At 39.4% G+C, this 18595-nt stretch overlaps 1 protein-coding gene across 9 annotated transcripts in view; it reads right to left on the bottom strand.

Moving 5' to 3' along the window:
• LOC139463782 (dual specificity calcium/calmodulin-dependent 3',5'-cyclic nucleotide phosphodiesterase 1A-like) overlaps positions 1 to 18595 on the bottom strand; it is a 497801-nt gene that overhangs the window by 160897 nt on the left and 318309 nt on the right. Inside the window, exon 1 of one of the 9 annotated variants that reach the window (XM_071245090.1) lies at positions 708 to 2204. The exons of the other annotated variants lie outside the window; for them this stretch is intronic. Coding sequence (XP_071101191.1) covers positions 708 to 813 — 106 coding nt within the window. The 5' untranslated portion in view covers positions 814 to 2204. Of the gene's footprint in view, positions 1 to 707; positions 2205 to 18595 lie in introns of those variants that run through there. 9 annotated transcript variants of the gene reach the window in all.

Below are 18595 nucleotides of genomic sequence, written 5' to 3'. Positions count from 1 at the left end.
TTAATAAAATAAATATCGTGTTCATGATATGTGATGAGGGAAGCATCTATCTGGGATGTGATATAAAGGAAGATGAGGTTTATTTCATCATTTGCCCTACTTCTGTCATCATTCAGCAACAATCTTAGCATGCCCTTGTTTGTTTGTTAGGTACCTCCATTATAATATAGACCATGACATCACATGTCTGTTTCACTATGCAATCAACAATACCGTTACATATGCATCATGTTTTTCAGTACAATGAATAACATGCTGAAAAACTCATTTGTAAAATGACAGCTGTGGACAGTTGTAAGCAATTATTTCTAAAATTAGATCATACACATGTCAATATGATCTGAATTCAAAATGATGTAATTTTATATTTATACAAATTTCTGGTTCATATTAACATCAAATTTAATATACTTATACCATGCACTATTGACAACACACCAACACATCAATTTAGCCATATATATTAATTCGTTTACTTGTATTTTTCAGCACGAACTCTGAAACACAATATTCTCTTTGGTAAGGATGTTTTTTCCTTGAATAATATATAACAGACATCTACACCAATAGTGTTCATTTCAACACACAACAAGCACATAGCTATAAACACTCTCAGAAACATAGAAAGAGGGACATATGTCACATGTTAATTTCATCAACAACATGTTAATTTCGTCAACAAGCATGTCAGTTTCAATAACTCCTACCTTCAACCACCTCTCCATTAGGAAATACGACAACCACCTTGTGTGTTTTACTGGACATGTAAATCCTGGGACGGTCAGGCCGTGGTTTCAGATCCATGTCAGACATGATTGTTTCTTAGTATATTCCTCGATCCTTCATGAAAAAACAACACCACAGGCTGAGTGGCATTAATTCTCCACAACCGTTATCCTCTGTACACAATACAATACTTTCCCCTGAAACACCAGCGTAGTACTCAGTGATTCAGGATTCCCCAACAATATCTATATCCATAGTTGTCATAATGCCAGTGGTGTCTCTCCTTATCGAATAGAATGGACAAAAAAATCCAGATAAACAGTCAGTGGGGGAGGTTTCAGCTCTCCTAGCTTGGCTTAAAGGACAGATACATTGGCTATATCTACTGCTAGGTGCGACCATCTTTGAGGCAGTATAATCCTAGCAACATCCTCCCTCGACTATAGGAGACATGTTCCGTATGGCAAGCACTACACCTCTACACCAATCTCAGCCATATGTCTTGTTCTTCCTGGCCTCAAATCACCTTCTGAGGTCCGCAAGCACACCAACCCCTCACTGACACCAAACTCACATTAATTACCGAGAAATATAGAGAATATCTCTCCCAATAGTCTTCAGGTAGTAAACAAGTCAGATATGGCTAAAGCCAGCCCAAATGAAAATGAGCCCTCGAATTCACTAATCTATCCCTGAGGGGAGCACACATGTTAATTACCGAGGAAGCAGCATACTCTCAGGTGTGCTGGGAACACTTCAGAGTTCGTGGGGGAGAAACAATATCCAAATATAAAATATCCACAAGGATAATCCTACCCTCTATGAAACATGTGGCCGACGAATTTAATGAGCACCCAAAAGCAGCACATCCTTAAAACTCTCGATGATTTTTCTCATTTTGGTAATGGAATTGCTGTCTCCATCACACTATCCGTGTTTCCTCTTCAAATATTTCCCCAATGTCCAAGGAATCATGGCTGACGGTCTCTCCCTATAACAACAGCAGACGTGAAATCCGTCTGTTAATTTTCTAAGCTTGCATTACAGTAGAGCTCACAGTGGAGGGACCACAAGGCTGGTGAGTTAGTGAGTACGCTTGTTGCGGCCTAGCCGCCTCTGTGTATGTATTCAGTTGAAACCAAGCTAGTTGCTATTTCGACGGTTCCGTGGGCATTATCCAATGTTGGCCAATTAAGAAAAGCAGCAAGGGAGTTCTGAGACGATATGACGGCCGATTTCTATCGTCACTGACTCTGTTGTGAGACACACATAGAGAATTCCTTTATCCCATGTTTGTGTATATACACACCGAGATGAATTGCCGATCATCAATACCAACCCTAGCTGTATAGCCGACTGACTGTAGGGCTGGTCACCAATGGCCTAGTGCCTTGTGCTTAGTGTAGCGTTTACTAGCTCCCAGTTTAGCAGGAACAGCTCCATGTTATCACAAATGGCACACTGCTTATCCTCATAGTCTTTTCTAACACAGCTGGGGTAATGGATTCACACAAGTGGCCCAGAATGTACAGTGGCATATTTAACACAGTTGCGGTTTACAAAGTTCATAGGAGTTTTTGAAATGGCAGGTGATCTAGACTTTGATCTAGTTTGTTGTCAATCAAGTTATTGTAAATATTTACTTCAGTTACCTTGACCGGTTTTGTTACTTCAAGTTGATATAACTGAAGTGCGATATTGATATGGATCTCAAGCATGTTTATCAAAGTTATTACTATCATACTGCAAAACGTATGATAGTATTTGAGAAAGAGGAATTTAAAATTAGCAAGTTATTTACTCAGTAGGATGTCTTATTTTATTTGCAGAGTGATTTTCATATTTATTATTTTGTAAAAAAACATTGTGTTTGTTATTCCCTTACAGGTATGGCAAATAAATGACTTCTCTGTGGAGATCTATACAATAGTGTCTAAACAATTATCAAAATATCAAACCAAAGTTTTATCTATCCAAAACTAAGACAAGGTCTGTCAGTGAAAGAAAGATTTCAACAATTTATTGAATAGAAAGCAAGAAAACACATCTGAGACTAAACAGATCATGTAACAAATACAAAACTCAATATCAACCCTAAAACTCGGAATATATAAGATTGTTCATCTGTTATAGTGCCAAGCAGAAAGGATTGTATTCCTGAAACAGATATCTATATGATGCTGGTCCCTTGGTGTGAAAACTTATGAATAATTAGTGTAATGCTATAAACACCAGCTTCAGTTGATGCCCTGTCAATCACACTGACGGAGTGACAGAATACTGCCTATGTTCACAGCTACTTAACAGACAATGTCTACATCACAAACATCGCTTGGGGTGTGGATATTGGTAGGAGATGATGTTGGGTCAGGGTGGGTGGATATTGGTGTGGTGTGAAGGAGAGGGCACAGCAGTGGGCATGGGGTGGGAGTCAGGGAGAGGGTGTAGGAGATGATGTAGGGTTGGGGTGGGTGGCTATTGTCGTGGTGTGAAGGTGAGGGCACAGCAGTGGGCATGGCATGGGAGTCAGGGTTAGGGTGTAGGAGATGATGTATTGGTCGGGGTGGGTGTATATTGGAGTGGTGTGAAGGTGAGGGCACAGCAGTGGGCATGGGATGGGAGTCAGGGAGAGGGTGTAGGAGATGATGTAGGGTCGGGATGGGTGGATATTGGTGTGGTGTGAAGGAGAGGGCATAGCAGTGGGCATGGGGTGGGAGTCAGGGAGAGGGTGTAGGAGATGATGTAGGGTTGGGGTGGGTGGATATTGGTGTGGTGTGAAGGTGAGGGCACAGCAGTGGGCATGGCGTGGGAGTCAGGGAGAGGGTGTAGGAGATGATGTAAGGTCGGTGTGGGTGGATATTTGTGTGGTGTGAAGGTGAGGGCACAGCAGTGGGCATGGCGTGGGAGTCAAGGAGAGGGTGTAGGAGATGATGTAGGGTCGGGATGGGTGGGTTTTGGTGTGGTGTGAAGGTGAGGGCACAGCAATGGGCATGGCGTGGGAGTCAGGGAGAGGGTGTAGGAGATGATGTAGGGTCGGGATGGGTGGGTTTTGGTGTGGTGTGAAGGTGAGGGCACAGCAGTGGGCATGGAGTGGGAGTCAGGGAGAGGGTGTAGATGCTGTAGGGTCCGGGTGGGTGGACATTGGTGTCGTGTGAAGGAGAGGGCACAGCAGTGGGCATGGGGTGGGAGTCAGGGAGAGGGTGTAGAGATGATGTAGGGTCGGGGTGGGTGGGTATTGGAGTGGTGTGAAGGAGAGGGCATAGCAGTGGGCATGGGGTGAGAGTCAGGGAGAAGGTTTAGGAGATGATGTAGGGTCGGGTGGGTGGATATTGGTGTGGTGTGAAGGAGAGGGCACAGCAGTGGGCATGGCGTGGGAGTCAGGGAGAAGGTGTTGGAGATGACGAAGGGTGGGTGAGGGTGAAGGGAGGGAAAGGAAGGGGGCGTGGTGAGGGAGAGGGAAAGGAAGGGGGTGTGGTGAGGGAGAGGGAAAGGAAGGGGGCGTGGTGAGGGAGAGGGAAAGGAAGGGGGCGTGGTGAGGGAGAGGGAAAGGAAGGGGGTGTGGTGAGGGAGAGGGAAAGGAAAGAGGCGTGGTGAGGGAGAGGGAAAGGAAGGGGGCGTGGTGAGGGAGAGGGAAAGGAAGGGGGCGTGGTGAGGGAGAGGGACAGGAAGGGGGTGTGGTGAGGGAGAGGGAAAGGAAAGGGGCGTGGTGAGGGAGATAGAAAGGAAGGGGGCGTGGTGAGGGAGAGGGAAAGGAAGGGGGCGTGGTGAGGGAGAGGGAAAGGAAAGGGGCGTGGTGAGGGAGAGGGAAAGGAAGGGGGCGTGGTGAGGGAGAGGGAAAGGAAGGGGGTGTGGTGAGGGAGAGGGAAAGGAAGGGGGCGTGGTGAGGGAGAGGGAAAGGAAGGGGGCGTGGTGAGGGAGAGGGAAAGGAAGGGGGCGTGGTGAGGGAGAGGGAAAGGAAAGAGGCGTGGTGAGGGAGAGGGAAAGGAAGGGGGCGTGGTGAGGGAGAGGGAAAGGAAGGGGGCGTGGTGAGGGAGAGGGACAGGAAGGGGGTGTGGTGAGGGAGAGGGAAAGAAAGGAGGCGTGGTGAGGGAGAGGGAAAGGAAGGGGGCGTGGTGAGGGAGAGGGAAAGGAAAGGGGCGTGGTGAGGGAGAGGGAAAGGAAGGGGGCGTGGTGAGGGAGAGGGAAAGGAAGGGGGTGTGGTGAGGGAGAGGGAAAGGAAGGGGGCGTGGTGAGGGAGAGGGAAAGGAAAGGGGCGTGGTGAGGGAGAGGGAAAGGAAGGGGGCGTGGTGAGGGAGAGGGAAAGGAAGGGGGTGTGGTGAGGGGGAGGGAAAGAAAGGAGGCGTGGTGAGGGAGAGGGAAAGGAAGGGGGTGTGGAGAGGGAGAGAAAGTGGGTGTGGGAGACAATGTTGAGGTAGAATGGGTAGCATATGGGAATTATTTTCGTTGACTACAATATGACCTAGCCTCAAACACACATTAATACTAACTTTACACTAAGTTACATTGAATGAGTTCATGGAAGGACCATGGAAATAAAAATGTTACAGTTTTAGAGATCTATTTTCATAGATTTCTTGAAAGGAAATCAGAAAATGATAAATTTGCCTTTCATATTTTTCACAAGTTATAACACGGTTCTCTTTTAACCTAAAAGCTATGTTCAACACAGGCGCTGTTATATGTAACGTTCATTTACATGAACAAATTTGGTCTAATCATATCAATATTTATTCAAGTTATCACCTGGAAACCAAATATATTACCAGGCTGTGTGACGTGTAAAAAATCGACAACTGTGTTAATAGCCATGCACCATGCAACGCTCTACTGATCATCAAGCAGCCAAGAGATAAAAGTGAACATGACTTGACCATGGGTTGGACAAATAATGCGTAATTTGAAAAGCTCTACTGGTCTACAGTCAGTTGAGCCAATCAGCTCACCTGTCATGGCAAATTAAACATTTACTCAAATTCCAATGGAATCATAACTAACTGTGTCAATCATGATGCAACAAAAATAGGATTTCCCAATCAATAGAATTTCCAAGGTATTATCCCTAATATGGCAACATGTAGTTTCCACCTTTATTTTCTCTTCTTCCCGCCAACTTCTGAACCCTTATCATCCGTGCAAACATGATGGCTGTGGACTTAATAGATTTGAGCTGGTGGCAGGTTTGTAGGGCAGAGAGCAGATGGAAGCTATTGGCCATCTCAACATGTTTACTCCAAGATGTTATACAATGAACCTGGCTATTGTAAACATTCATATACATGATGTAGATTACGGATACAATGTTCCCAGGCAGATCAAGGGCGCCACTGGCCCTCCCTAATTGTTCCATATCATCAAAATGGATAGGAATGTTTCTTAAGCCATTTTATATACTGCTGCTGAAATTTGGAACACTGTAAAACTGTGGAATGGCAATGCCTGGGAGTAAGGGAAGGATGCTGAGATTAAGTCCATAGATGGTAGTTACTGATGGATGTTGAACACTGAATATATGCATGGCTAGATTGGGAGCCATTGTATTTGTATGAACACAAAACATATATAGATGAATTACTGTTGTACTGCAAAGATGTGGTGCTCTATAAATAGTACAATAATGACTGAATGATAAACATGCAAGGGGGGAAATTGTAGCTAGTTCACTGACCATCTGTCATCTTCAAGCAACATCTGCCCGCCACAGATGATTATCAACCCATCATAGTCCTCTATCAGCTCAACATATACTGCTTTCAATGATTGTTTCACAAACTCCTGCAAATGATGCCGACATTCCAGGGTTCAAACTAGGAGGGAAACAAGACAATCACATTCTCGTGAGGAATTATCTTTTATTTACCATATTTTCTTGACTATAATTCGCACCAATGCATTATGCACACCACACACCTCTAGGAGACGTAGCATTTTGGAGAAAAAAAAACTTTGAAGTAATAAGCATAGTAAAAAACTACATCGAGTTGAACGAACATCAGAAAACAAAGTTAGTAAACAAAAATGTGAAATTTGTGAAATACATTAAAGGAATCTGAAATTATTATTTACCAATATCATTTTCCAATATCGAGTTATCTTAAATGCAACTTTTACTATAGATATTTAAAATAATAAGCGTAATACTTAGGTTTTGAATGATGTTGCCGGTTATTTTTTATGGATGGAATATTTTGACCAATCACCTCCGAGGATTTCCGCTGTCTTGCTATTCCAATCATAAAAAACATTGTGTTGACATTTACTAGTCAAACTACAACAAACATGACTTTTAACAAGTCAAAAGTATGACATTTATGATATATGTATCCATTCTCTGTCCACATAGGTTCAATTCAAGGTATCAATAGCAGTAACAATGAGTTGGTGCGACCTCATTGGTTCACACATGATTTCACAGAAATTAATGTAAACAATAGTGAATGAATTTTTTTTTAAACTACATCGATTATAAAAGTAAGTCCAGTTGTACAACAAACACTAATATATCACCAGATAGAGTAATAACAGGATAAAATTGCATACTTCAATATGTTTTTTTGGACAAGGTATTTCCTTTCATACATGCTCATGGTAGGCCTAACGTATTTGCATCAGGAAAACCCCATCAAAACTCAACGAGGCATGTATTATGCGCACCCCCTCAACACAGCTGTATATATAGTGCATACAAGAATACCGTAGTCACTCTATTAGAACATGGCAACAGCAGAGCTGAAAAATTTACTTGACTAGAAGGTTCATATTTCTCACCTTGTAATCTAACATTTGCTCTAACATAATGTTGAAAATAAAAATCAAACAATAACATGCAAATGTTAGTTTCTAGATTTTAGCTGCAACTGATTCAGTGTAATGTGATATTTGTGTCAAATAATATTTGTACAAGATTGTGACTACTGACACGCATGCTAGCATGGATATCCCTTGTTGATGCAAGTTGACATCATGTCCATGACATCACATGATTTTAAGATTAGATAATAACTGTGATTGAGCTTTGCACAAACCAACTAAATATCCTTGCACATTTCTCTTCATGTTGTGGGTGAGTGAATTGACAGTGTGCAAGCATGTGTGAGGAAAGCCTGAAGAGATGCAGGCCTTAGACATTTACCTGATTTGAACAAAAAACCATGGCAAATACCCGAAGTGAGGTAAAAGTTCCTATACTGGTAGATCAGCATCAGGAGAGACTCTTTAGTGTTCTTTACTTACTTTGTCAGTCCACTTAATGATAAAGTCTTTACAAGATAATGAATTAGTTTTACCTGTTTTGCAAAGGTATTTAAGTCACATGTAATGGTGTGTCAGCAAGATGTGGGGGGAAAGTTCAAGATATGGCAGATCAGTGTTGATGACTCTGGTGAAAACCATGAGTATGGCACTAACAAGGATTACACACAGATCAAATCTGTCATTCAAATCATTAGATCCTGACAGCAATTAGGGACAGAACTTGGAGTGCCTAAGACCATTGGTATTTACAACAAAACCAATGTTCTGTAATGGTCAAAAGCGCAAATGGTCAATCCCTTCTGTGTATAATCCGCAAACATTCCATATGTGCAAACAGAGAATCAGATTACACACCACACCGCTCCACCAAGGAAAGCTGATTAACCTTGGAGTACAGGAGGTTAATGTCAGCATGGTCTTATCTTCTCAAATATGGAGATAACCTGCTAGGTGCAAATAATCCTAATCCACAACTGGTCAAAGTTAACTGCCCTATCAAACAGTTAGAGTGTGTAAGACTCACGGACAGAAGCTCGACACCGAAACTATAGCTGAAGGGGTCATCTGTGTGGGTACAACAGTTATACCCGGGCGGTAAACCTATCACGTATATTGACCATTGATTTGGATGTTACTTGTTTTTTCGAAATTACCTCTTTGAAAGTTTTACTGTTTCTTAGTAAGCCCCAATCTGAGGTTTTACTGTTTACTGGTAAGACCACGTATGATTTTTTTTCTTGTAAAAAGTTATGAGTAGAGAAGCAGATGAAGTTTGGACTCCAATGTAAAAAAAACAAAGACAAGAATTTCAACATTTTCATTATGGAAGACAGGAATCAAACCCACAACCTTCTCATCTGTAGTCAGGCAAACTTACCATTAGACCACAGAACTTGTTGAAGATATGTGGGTCATCAGAAGGTACCATGGTGAGCACATTTCTACATAACATTAAACAAATTTTGCGAAATGTTGTTTTGATGGTTCATAAGTCGAAAAAAAAAACCTTTTCTGTTTTAGTAGACAAAGTAAAACCTTCAGGCAGTAGTGACCTCCCTGGTAATATTTTGGTCTTAAGTATGCCGTCAGTTTTATGAGCGCAATCATTGCTTCCCTCAGGTACACCTATGTCAACTAAAACCTTGGTGTCGTTGTTTATCCTTGACACATGCACCTCTAGGTACTTTTAGGTATCCAGAAATGTACCGTAGCCAAAATCAGAACACAGAACAGTATGCACAGATTTTATCCAGGAAACCTCGCCTTCCAGATGATTACCTCTCGGAACACTTGTAAACATGTACATAGAGATGACTCCGTATCTATGATTCATTAGTTCGGACAATAGGTAATTTGAGCAATTTCACAAGGAACGCTACTGTCTGGATAAATGGGGTTCCACTGTATTGTGCTATGAATAACATGACTAAGTATCATGATAAATATTGCATCATGAGGTAGGTGTGATCCTCTCCAGCTTGACAATGGTGTAATAATCTATATCAAAACATCGCTGATTCCAATAAACCAGAAGTTGCTATCCATAAAGTATGTATTCTCAAGTTATCCCAAATGGGATTGCCGAGGCTACAGAGGGATGAGGATTCTGCTAGAGACACAGGGTTACATTGTCTTCAACAATATTTCAACTTAATGATTTTCAAGGACACATGGTTTTCCTATGTTAGTTGAAATTTCGTTTTTGCAAAACATCCTCAATTGACTAGTGTGTGATTGATGCTTAAGACAACATATTAAAAAAATGGAACTTCTTATGGTGGTATTCCTTCATACAAAGTTTCAGTTATCTGAGTCTTGGCTTGGGGGAGATTGGATCTGTAAATATTTTGCTAAATTTGAAAAAAGTCATTCAATACAAGCCAGACCAATGTATTTTCTTGTTGATGGGTTTTCTTGGTCAACATGTAACGCAGGAGGTGAAAGAAAAGATGTTGTCAAGGTGCATTAGAGTATAGGGTTTCTTGAAATGAAATACTTAAAGACTAGCTGGTGGGATCCTGTCCTTGCCATTTGATCCTGAGAAGTACATTTGTATTCTGATGCATGTGCTGCAGTCACTGCATGATTCATATAGCATATATGAACTGCATATGTACTGTACATGCATTTCAAGAAACCCATTATAGTCATAGTGGTGCTTGATGTATCATTGACAAAAAGAATGTCAGATGCAATTCCCCAGTTAAACTTGTACCATATGTTCCCGTATTTCTTCAGGTGAACAATAGATGTGCCTTTGCGTGTGTTTTTGATGGTTCCACAGGTTTGGATACATAGGCAGGATACACTCATTTTGTTGTGAACTCCTGGTGTCATCACTACTTTCATGGTTTGTTTGTTGTTTAACAACGCACTCAGCAATATTCCAGCTATATGACGTGGTCTGTAAGTAATCGAGTCTGGATCAGACAATCCAGTGATTTACATCATGAACATCGATCTACGCAATTGGGATAAGATGACATGCATCAACCAAGTCAACAAGCCTGACCACCCGATCCCATTAGTTGCCTCTCACAACAAGCATAGTCGCCTTTTACAGCAAGCATGGTTTTCTGAAGACCCCTTCTAATCTTCACAGGGCTATTTTGAAAGTGATTCGTGCCCATGATAGAGTTGGAATTGTACAATGGACTCTGCTTTTGGCAGGGACTTATTATGAATATGGAAAGTGTTTTGTTGCTTTTATTGAAGTAAGCTAGCGACCAACTGACAGTTCATTGTCAGAACCTAATAGTTCTGATCTGAAAATAGTGCTCTACTTTGCATTTGGCATTTTTTCAGTGGCTGTACCTTTATCTCCCGATGATCAACAGTTACTTGTCCTTTATTACAATACTGAAATAAGCATTCTTCTAACCAAACAAACTATGTTTCTTATTTTGTGTTTACTATTGTAAACTGAAGGACCGTGCAGTCAGGCTCACCATTAAAAATAATAGACATGACTCAAAGAAAAATCTTGATGTTTTTAATGAATTTGAACCCCCATCATGACTGACTTTTTGCTGTTTGGACTGTGTGTCAATTGAAGTCCTTAGTTTCTTCACTAACATATACACCACTGATGTAAATATTAACATTACCTGAGCCTTTAACCCAAACCATTCCAAAACCTTCCACACATTTACAGTTTGGAATCATTCAATACTGCTGCCTGCATGCTTTTATGTAAATTGCAGTGCCCATGACAACCAACTCTGTTAGTTTATAGTTGAAGACAATATCTTCCGAAAATATCTTCGACCAAAATGTCTCAATTTGCAAAATAAACACTGCAACACATCTTTCGAAAGTCGCCAAATATGAAATAAAAAACACATTTCCTTAATCAAATTCATATTCATATCACATGCTGGAATTGTAGCTGTCATGACATGCATGCTGGCGCGAACTTCAGCTGATGGAATGGACTATTTTCGTCTCACATTTTCTATGCAACTGGTCAGCACGAGTCAATTTATTGGAGGTATGTATTGTGGAAGATGGGGTAATTAGAGCACTGGACAGCAATCCGTTAGCTATCTTGTCTTCCCAAGGTTGGCGTGGTAACGAAAATTGGACATGGCAACACAGATGAGGTGAAGTTTGACGTCTCTTTCCTTCTAGAAAAAGCATCGGCTAATTTGATCTTGCTTTGTCGCTGCAGGAACTCACAGACTCTGAGCTTCAGGAGACATGCCAACCAACAGCTTGTAGTCACGCTGTACTTTCCTAACCCACATATACGTATAAATATATTTCTTAAATGATATATATGCATACATTATCATATCTTATATAATTTACTGTTGTATATCTAAGATCATTTTAAAGGTGTACTCCAGTAAGATTTATATCATTTATATTTGTTACAGTTAAACCTGACCTATTTTGTTCTTGTTAGTACTACTGTTACTTTTTAGTCATTTTAATTCAAGGCAATTACAGAAATAAACAAACATTATTATAAATATTTATTCAAACAAAAAATGTCCTAAATAAATTCATGTTATGCAAGAGACTTTATGCCTGGACTTAGTTCACAGTGTGCAATAAGTAAGGCAACTTGCACTTGCTGTTACAATAAGTATGGCCTGGTCTAACATTGTGATGCACACACAAAGACAAAATGGAATCATTGCCTTCAAAATTGATACAAGGTGTGAGGTGGGGCACCGCTCAACTGGTTCAAGCCTGGCTTGGCCATCAGAAATTAATGTTTATTTTGTCTCTTATATTGCCTGCCAAATCAGAATATAATTGGCACGAATAATTTCTGGTAAAGCAAATACATAAGCATGAAAATATTGTGTTAAGTCAACCCTAAAATATTAAATTGACAGCCTTCATTCCCTCATACTATCTTCTTCTGTTTGTTGTAGAGTATTGATGAACTAATTTTTTCCCATTCTCTGAAATAAATATATTTGAAACATTTTTTTGTTAAATTGTCTTATAATGAGGAAGAAGCCAAGTATTCAATTCATTGTAAGCACTGAAGACATCTAGACTTACAGGGAAAATGTTGGCTTCACAGTCTGTACAAAAGTCTAGGGTTAGAAAACTGTACTTAATTAAAGTCTGTCAATAGTTATTTTGCAGAGAAGTAGTTTTATTACCTGACAGACTGTCTGACACAATTTGAAACTGTCCTGAGATAACACAAAAACAGCCTCATAAATCTGTCTGATTGAGCATGCATAACTTCACAATGTACAATGCATGCCAGGTTTGCAATGACATATGAAGTATTGATGAGTATTGGGTTATTTCTGCAGTATTCAAACTTGGTCAATAAAGTCAGTTTTGTGCTATTAAGCCAATAAAAGAAGCTAGCCACTACAAATACCACAAATGTAACTAAAATTTATGCAATTTTCTTTCAATGTGAAATATTCTATGATGTTTTCTTAAGAGCTGTAATCCAAAATGACTCAAAGTTGCATTGGACTAAAAAACTATTATATAAGCCACCTTGAGGGTGGACTGACTCAGAAAGGAGGTTAGCAAATCTACAGCTGGAATTAAACCTGTGCTTAACATTCAGACAAGATGATACAAAACACATCATGACTATGGCTTAAATCTGAATATGAGGTTTGTTGAGGCCAGAGAGATATATACATTGTATTTGACAGCTTATCACCTAAAACGCTCCTTTTTGTTAGATCTTGGTGGTTATATGTTTTTATTTTTCTAATCTATCAAATATATAGTGTGATTGGGCAAATAAACACAAATTTAATTTATTTTTACTTGATCCATAATCTGAAAAACAGAGTGTTGCTCCTCCCTATTTAGACATATTCAGTAAAGTGAAACCTTGGTAAATCTAACATACAAGTATATATATTTCATATATGAAACATAAAATTCGCCTGTTGAAACACTACAGGAAACTTCTAACTTTCAGAAATACACTATCACCTTTTTTTTCATCGGACAATGTTAAATATCATATATTGATTTTCTCATTCTTAGGTTCACTTATAGAAAATTGCTCCCATTCTTGCAGTAATGATAACATTCAACAGGGAAAAAGCTCAACAGCCAGTCACGGAATTAACTGATCTCGTTGACCAAAAAAAATGCCATCAAACAGCTGAAGCCACAGGATGCTATAGAAACAGCCTTACGATAACAATGTCAAGGTCATTCTCTGAAATGTCTTTACGCTGCAAGATATGGATTGTTATAAAATATAAGGAAATGATACTTCTTATTTCGTTTAACCAAAATAATCAAAGTAAATGACATTTTAATTTTGATAACATATTGGTAAATAATGTTTCAATAAGTGTTTTCATTAACTTTTACAATGAAATTAATTGTGAATTATTTGTGGTTGACAGCTGAAATAAACTCATTCTTAAGTTTTATTAAATGGATTCATGTCTGAAGATCAGAAGAGTGGGCTTCAGAAGCAGGATTTCTTTACGGAATATGCATAAGATGACATTACAAGTGAGTAGCTTGTGCAAGTTATTGTGGGAGCAGAGACATCTACCACTTTACTGAAATCCACGAGCATTGTCACAAACCTGAGAAACATAATCAGGGCAAATCTGAGATTTAAGTCAGATCAAGGTTTCGGGCAACCTAGGAATGTAACAGCAATTGGCAGCACCTAAGACAACTAATGCTTCCCAAAGTGATTTGACTGTCTCCGTGACCTAGAGGATAGAGTGTCTGCCTGGACAGCAAAAGGGCGGCGGTTCCATACCCAGTTGCTGGTCGAATCGGAGTCAGTATACATGGGATATACATGTTAAACTATGGACTTGTATATCTCATTTGGCTGGTACTATAAATCCAATACTAATAAATATTCAGCTCTTCTGTATATTTTCCCAAATTGCAGTTTTAACTATATTTCATACTTTCCCTCTTTCTGAAGCACATCAAGAAAGATTAATATGCAATTAGCAAAGTACATGTACCTGTACACACTTTTCGTCAACTGACAAGTACAACAGTCTCATGGATTTTTCCCTGTTGCACTGAAAAGCAGAAAATATTACAAAAATTGATTATTGTTGGTGTTATCTTTGTGATCATTATTATTCCATTAGCACTGAATCTGTGACCTCAACTTACATCTGCATCAGCCTGCAAAGTAACAAAAATCTAAATAAGAAGTAAGTAAGCTTATCTACACCACTTGTGATACTTTAAACACATCGAGATGTGTTGTTAACTTAACAAATACAGTACGACCACACCAAGACAAGGCAAGATTAAACAAAACATATCAAAGCAAACATCAATCTTAAGCACGCTATTGAAAAGAGAACCTGTTCAAAATTTGTAAAATTTCCTTGTGCATTCTTCCTCAATGGTACAAAAACACAATGTTATATATTTATCATCTTTGCATCATACCATAAACAAAAACTGTCTTGGACATTCTGAAAATTTGATAAAGGAGTTGGCCTTTCTTATAAAGTTGATAGAAAAGCAGAAAACAGAAAAAAGTTTTTGGAAGGAAAGTTGAGTTTTTACAAATTTAATAAGTGTTCTTTTAACAGCTGAGAAATGATTTTGTTCCCAGAACCTGACATAATTCATCAACGTTTGACAATGAATGTTTTGTCAAGATACTGGTTTCAAGTTGCTTGCCTTAATGACTGGACAAAGCTTCATATTCAATAATTCCTGTTTGTCTTCTTCAAAAGAACATAAATCACAGAATATAGATTTGTCAAAGTCACTCTTTCATTTGTCTTTTCTATGTAAAAACTTTCATCAGTAAAAAATCAGATTCATTTCTGTAAATTCATCAATAAATTTATATTTATTCATGGAACTATTCATAAGTTTTTAAGACTTTTCCGTCTCTACATTATTCATCTAAAAAATTATTTAATACATGTATAAGCCATGTTTATGTTCACTACTTGTTCACTTGATATTTGTTTTAAGGCTTAAATTAATAGTACAAACAAAACTATATAACAGATGGCCTTACAAATACCCCTAATGGTAAAATAAACCTTAAAACAGGTCAAATTCAAGACATTATATAGACATAAGCATTTGGTTTATTAGATTTACATAAGAATTTTTGCATATGTATAAAACTTGACGCAGTTAACATCACATTTTCTAGATCTCATTTTTCTATAAATTTGACCATTTTACAGGTCAAGGAGTGATGTGATGTCAGGGGTTTTTTTTACGTGGAGTGATCATGGAAAGTAAATCTTATCTTATCTTATCTTATTGCCAAATCCTTCATGTTTTGTTTTGACTGATGGTGTTCCCGGTCATATATAACCTTCAATGTAGTTAGTGTTGAAGTTGTTGTTCAGAAAAATGTTCCCAACTCACAGATTGTTACAAATGTGGTGTATTTCATACACTTACATCTTGAATGTTATCATTGTTTCCACTTCTGTATAGCCTTCAATAGCAGGTACCTCAAAGGAGATGAAATCAAATGGGAACATCTATTTGTTGAGGACATTGATAGATATTGTCACCATTCCCACTGCTTCCACCTTTCAGGTGCCTCTATTGGCTCAGAGGAAACTCAATCTGTCTGCTCAATGTGTCATCTGCTTCACAACCAGTGTCGTCTGTTCGCGACAAAATGGCCGCCATAGACTTCTGCTGATCAATGGCAAGCTTGTTAAAAGCTGAGGACTATTGGGGCAGCTGTTGACTGCATAGTCTCGCTGGCTAGCAGATGTGTTAGCTTCTAAATCAGCCCATCTTGCAAAGCGACACTGGACACTTAATTGCTACACGATGCAATATTTAAAGCGCCATTGTCCATGCTTCTGGAAACAGGGTTTGCTTGCTTTGGTTGAAGTGGAGAGAAGGTCATTTTGGTCAATGTGCCTTCATTAAGATGGGTTTTTTTCAGGACAGTGGCTGATTGCTTGGCCATGCTACTGATTTCAGAAGGATCTCAAGAGTTAAACATCCTGACAGAACAGTGCACCTGCAGGATTGTTCTTCACAAATGACAACTATAGGCACCTTTGTCACATCAACTAGGAAATATAGTTGCAAGGGTATGGTTAAGTGTGCAGTCAGCAATTTTTCAGCTACATCAAAGTGGTCTGTGAATAATCAAATCTGGACCAGGAGAACCAGTGACCGAAAGCATGTGAATCTTCCACACTATTAGGGTGCAGCTTCCATACCATCAGAGTATGACATTCATCCAAGTACCCACGTCTGATCACCCAATCCTTTTTAGTTTTGTGTGGTGCCACCAGTGCAGCAGGGCACTCTCACCTTTTTGTAAAAATACCTGATAGTGATTCATACACACATGTATATGATATAGTCGGAATTGCACAATGAACTCTGCTTTTAGTAGAGATTTCTTATGATTATGGAAAGGGTTTTGTCACTTTCAATTAAGTATTATTGTCATTGTATCATCTGGAGGTTCCATTCAAAGCAGAATTGGGCAACATACAAGGTGTGGCTTAAAATTCTGAACCTAATTATGATGGCCTACATTGATGGAGTTGGTTGCTGATTATTTTTCAACATAATCCCCTCCGAGGTCCACTGCTTCTTCCAATAATGCCTGAATCCTACTAATGTAGAAGGTTTCCTCCTGGTGGTTTAAAAAGTCCTCTACAGATTTGCATGTTGCTTGCCAGACCTTTCTTTTTTCAAGTTTAGAAAGAGGTGGAAATCTAATGGTGCCAATTCTGGTCAATGGGAAGGTTGAGTTCAAATGAGTACAAAGCGACAATGACATACAATTTGTAGCCATGGTGACAACAGACCTGTGCACAGGTTCTGGTGGATGTTTAACCTTGATATTGAGTTGCCTAAACTCATCAGCCTTATATTGTCCATTAAGGTCTGACCATGTGAGAGGTAGTCTACCAGTAGGATTCTTTTGGAATCCCTGAAAACCAAAGCTGTCACCTTGCCATGGTTACACATCGCTCAACAAAATCATCTTGATCTGTTTCTAAATGATGTAAGTTCTGATGAGAGATGATAAATCTGAAGTGTTTCTGATCAGGTGTCAGAAGGCTTGGAACTCAGCATGCTGAAACCAGTGTTCTCTACTCTCTCTCATGAGAGATGCCTATTGTTTGGCCATGTGACATATGTTGAGTCGGCGATCATTCATAATCATATCGTGTATTTCATCAAAATTTTACTTTGTGGAGGCAGTGTAAGGTCTTTCTGATCTTGGATCATCATTGAGGTTCTTTTTTCCCCTTCGAACTCTGCTGCCCACTTTTTTGCAGTGGCAAAGAAGAGCATCATCCCCTAACTTTGACACCATGTCATCATGAATGGTTGTTGGAGTTAGTCCTTTCAATCAAGAGATGATGACAGTGCAGAAGCAAATTTGTCCATTTCCACCAACAGAGAATACCTCATTTGATGCCATCAGACATATGCTGCCTGTTTGTGTATTTGGTTTCAATGCAGCTTGTAAGCATGGAAAAAGTAGTTTTTTTATACATGCAAACTGTTAAGGGAGTACTATACATCCTTTGTAGTTTGGCTCAGAACTTTTCAGCTGAACTTTTCAGGTCCTAAATATTTAATCCCATGCTTGGCTGAAATCTGATAAAATAGAGATGAAGTGTCAAAATATGTGTTGGGGCTGAATATGTTCCATCGTATATCAATGGCATGTGTTGTTGGTCATGATGTTTGTCTGATTATAGATTTGGCTTATTTACAAACTCCAGTTACATGATTGTTATATTATTTGCTGCTTACAATAATCTTTCCTGCATGCAAGGTGTCTGTGAGTGGATACCATACACAGCGATATTACAACAGCAAACGAATAACGAGGACCAGACAAAATAGTATGAGCATGCATTTATCCACATGGTCAGTGTGTGATGCCACACATTCAGCCAGATAACACCTTGTAACAGTGAGTATTACAGCAGCAAGCGAATCTGAAACTTGAGGTCAACAATGCAAGCAAGCACTGCTCCATGTGTCAGGCAACAATCAATGACACACAGCCAGGTCACAGAGTCATTGTGGCCACCTACTGTTCCACATTTCAGTTGCTTCTCCTGGCACCCACAAGGGAATGATGCAGATATTCTGTCTCACAATTCACACTAAGGACCAGCAGTCAAGAACACCAACAAAACAGATCCAAGTA

Source organism: Haliotis cracherodii, unplaced genomic scaffold, assembly GCF_022045235.1.
Source record: "Haliotis cracherodii isolate W230 unplaced genomic scaffold, xgHalCrac1.p SCAF_16, whole genome shotgun sequence".
NCBI lineage: Eukaryota > Metazoa > Mollusca > Gastropoda > Lepetellida > Haliotidae > Haliotis > Haliotis cracherodii.
Note: the sequence above shows the minus strand (reverse complement) of the source record. Positions and strands in the feature narration are given on the sequence as shown.